At 55.2% G+C, this 3,565-nt stretch overlaps 1 protein-coding gene across 1 annotated transcript; it reads left to right on the top strand.

The window, feature by feature from the left end:
- The first annotated feature begins 2,100 nt into the window (after positions 1–2,100).
- LOC101765029 (pistil-specific extensin-like protein) lies at positions 2,101–3,117 on the top strand. Its single transcript, XM_004986781.2, has 2 exons — positions 2,101–2,367; positions 2,471–3,117. The coding sequence occupies exons 1-2, from the start codon at positions 2,178–2,180 to the stop codon at positions 2,806–2,808; spliced, it is 528 nt and encodes a 175-aa protein (XP_004986838.1). The 5' UTR covers positions 2,101–2,177; the 3' UTR covers positions 2,809–3,117.
- The last annotated feature ends 448 nt before the right edge of the window (positions 3,118–3,565 follow it).

The raw sequence follows: 3,565 nt of genomic DNA, 5'->3' as shown, positions 1-3,565 counted from the left end.
TAGGACTACTTAGTTCAGAACTATCTTCCGATTCAGGGCTTTGTTCTGTAAATATTGCTGCAGTGGATTGGGTTAGTTGTTACTAAGGACATGTTTGCAACAGGTAGTATTCGCGTTGACAATTCGGCATGTCTATTATGCACTTCGAATATTCAAGTAGTTCATGTCTTCATGATGGCGTGGCGTACTCTGTGGAAGTTGCACACTTCCAAAATCTAGTTCATGATGATCGCACTGCACTCTCAAGTTAAGCCTGGACAACAACAACAAAATTACCGAGGTACAACACGCAATTAGATGTCTCTGAATAAGTCAAGAGCAAAACAGTCAATCATGTCGGTTGGTCTTCAGCGGAGCAAGTAGACCAAAGTCATTCATTTTTAGAAAGAATTTAACAATCCTCCATCGGATTGCAAATCCGACAGAATTGGTTTGCATCCGACAGAATTGGTTTGCATCCAAACTCTAAAGCTTCTCAAGCCACTGTCTGCTGACACAATCAGCATCCCCAGGAAAGTGCCAGTACCCAACCGTTAGGAGGCCAAGGAATATGGTTTTTCTGCAGGTTTAAGGCACATCAAGGCATGAGCATGACCTGCATTCTGAAACTGCCTGGTGCCTGCCGACGATGATCAATCGGATCAGTCGCATTTGTAGCTTCCCACGAGAAAAAAACCGAAATTTTGGGTTGATGGCATGACTGCAGTTCAGTACTTAAATTTTCCATCGAAGTGCAGGCTGCAGGGTGCCAGTTCTTCCCTTCTGCTGTTGCGACCGGCCTAGTTCACTGCAAGCTCCTTCAGTATCTACCACATGGCATCCCCCCTTCTGGATCCAACGGTTAAGAACCAATGCTTTCGGTTTCACGGGGTCCCACAAATAGTCTGTATCTCTGTATTGTCGTCAGGTTGGTTGCCACAACATGTTTCATGGAGATGGACTGTCTGGTGTCCCTCAGCCACCTTGTCGTCCGGTTAGTGTATTTTTTTCTGGTCATTGAAGAATAACAGGAAATGGAAACGGGTAAAGTTGGCTGAACTAGAGGTTGGAGGCTTCGTGATTATCGGCTTAAATAGTGGCTGAACTTGCAGCATCAAGCAGTCAACTTACTAGGTTCTCTTTTCGCAAGAATAAATGGACGCAATCACGCAACACAGCCAACCCCCTTGTTCATGGCCAATAACACAAGCAGTCAACATTGCCAGATTGGATTTTTTGTACCAGGCTCCAAGGCCACCACAGCGATAGATTGAACTGAAGAAGCTCTGAGCTACTAGTATTGAGCTGCTCACCATGAGATGGAAGCAGGCGCCGAACTCGCGCTCGTAGTGACGCGACGAAGACGTGGCCAGCACGGCCACCGCCGGAACGGTTCCAGAATGGCATCCCGGCGCCGACGAGAGCGCAAATGCCCTCGGCGAGCGGCCCCCGGGAGTGCGCTAGCGAGGGGAGCCCCGTGCCCATGGCAAAGTTGCAGGACACGTAGACGAGGGCACTAGGAACAGGTCGAGCCCCTCAGGCCGCGTCGCGCATGGCCCCGGTGGCGCGGGCGCCAAGCGTCGGGCGCCACTCCGGCACTCATCAGCCATGGCGGAAGCGCGCGGTCTCTCCGTGAACCCGAAGATCGCTGTGGTGGGTTTGACCTTTAATTTGGAGTTCGTCCACTCGACTTGTCTCTCGAGGTTGGGAGAAGACGAAGACCAGCGTTGGGGCCGTGACACGTGTGCGTCCCGGCCCCATGATTGCCGCTGACCTCTCGGGGCTGTATTGTATGTGTTCGGTGCTGGTCAACATGTCGGTTGGGGCCGTGCGCGCCGGCCCGAAGCGGTGCCTGTTGGCGTCGCGTGCTCGCGACTAACGAGCGCCGCGGTGCCTGAGGCCGCGCTCCCGACGTGGGTGGCCTCCACGACGGACGGATTGGGTGGCCGTGCCTCCGCGCCTGAGGCTAGCAATCAAACGACAACGCAGAAGCTGGCGCGCACGTCGATGGCCGAATCCATGGAAGAGTTGGGCTCACGTCGTGCGCCAGGAGAGAGAACTCCTACCCGATAAAAAGCGACGGCTGCGTAGCCTGGCTCAGTTACCAGCCACGCGCTCTAGCTCGGCAACCAAAACACCCGTCTGATCTTCTACCGGGGCACGCGCCAAAGGTTCAACGCGAGCGCAGCAAGGATCGGATGGCGCGGATCAGGGGCATGCCCATGCTCGCGCTGTTGGCGGCCGCCGTGGTCATCGCGGCGGCGGCGCGCGCCGAGGCGCGGGTGCCGGACTACCACCCGTCGACGTTCACGGTGACGGGCCAAGTCCAGTGCCAGGACTGCACCAAGAACTGGAACGCCTACGCCTACAACGCCAGGCCAATCCCCGGTTCGTTCACCTTCGTTCCCCATGCCTAGAACATGCCGCTGAATGCTGATACGATCTATTGATCCGACGACCCCGGCTAACACCGATCGACGTACGTGTGCAGGCAGCGTGGTGGGCATCACGTGCAAGGACGACAGGGAGCGGCCGGTGTACTACGGCTCGGACGCGACGGACGGCCAGGGCGTATTCAACGTCGAGGTGCCCAGCAAGGTGAACGGCTGCGACCTCACCGCGTCACGGTGCCTCGTCCGCCTCGCCTCCTCGGGCGACCCCGGCTGCGCCGTCCCCACCAACTTCAACGGCGGCACGGCCGGCGAGAAGCCGTCCCGCCTCACGCACTTCTCCCCCGACAGGGCCACCTACGCCGTCGGGCCCTACTACTACACCCTGCCGCGGTGCGACGTCAAGGACGACGCCGCCGCCTGCAGCAGCGGCTACTGATGATGACTACCCGCCGCTGGCCCGGTCGATCGCCGCCGTACGTTCGTTTTCGCGGTGTATTACGCTAGCATTTTTCGTTTCAAGATCTTTTGTTTTGTTTTTTTCTTCCCTTTTGATGAGTTGAAGTCCGTTTGGAGAAGTGGATCAATGTGTGTTGAATTGCTATACTGTGTTGGTTTGCACGTAGAGCGATCAGGATCTCCTGTCTGTAACATGCTCTGCTATCTGCTACGACTGCTCATAGTGTATACTGGTTGGTTGCTGCTTTGTTTTGACCCGAACGCTGGTGCTCTGGCAGAACTTTGTGAATCCAATCTCCCTTGCAACGTGATGTTTTGCGAGAATTTGCAGTGCAAGTGAAATCACGATGACATTAAATTTCAATAATTTGGAAGGAAGCAATTCGCTATTAATCACTATTAGGCCAGCTCCAACAATTAAGTCGGCTTGCTAGCTCAAAGGTCTACGTGGCAGATCCATGTCAACAAGAGATAGCAGTAAGAGTAGACTTCTTCAACAGTTTAACTCATAACACGCAACACGCGTCTCGAGATATGGATCCCACCTGGTAAAATATTTTTTTCTTGGCCCTTCTTCCTCCTCACGATAATCCGCTCATCCCCTCTCGGTGCCACGCTGAGCCGTTCATGGGGTAGCCACATGGTCGCCGGCGCGCCCAGTTGTGCCAGCCGCCCGCCGCCCAGCTCGTGCCGCGTGCCAATGCCCAGGAGCTCTACCACCGACCGCCCGACGGCGC

This window comes from Setaria italica, chromosome IX, assembly GCF_000263155.2.
Source record: "Setaria italica strain Yugu1 chromosome IX, Setaria_italica_v2.0, whole genome shotgun sequence".
Lineage (NCBI taxonomy): Eukaryota > Viridiplantae > Streptophyta > Magnoliopsida > Poales > Poaceae > Setaria > Setaria italica.
Note: the sequence above shows the minus strand (reverse complement) of the source record. Positions and strands in the feature narration are given on the sequence as shown.

What these genes read in the sequence shown, in the direction of transcription:
- LOC101765029 (XM_004986781.2), top strand. Translation starts at nt 2,178, where the DNA reads ATGGCGCGGATCAGGGGCATGCCCATGCTCGCGCTGTTGGCGGCCGCC. An exon ending in CAACGCCAGGCCAATCCCCG is followed by an intron (nt 2,368 to 2,470) that starts GTTCGTTCACCT and finishes GTACGTGTGCAG; the next exon opens with GCAGCGTGGTGGGCATCACG.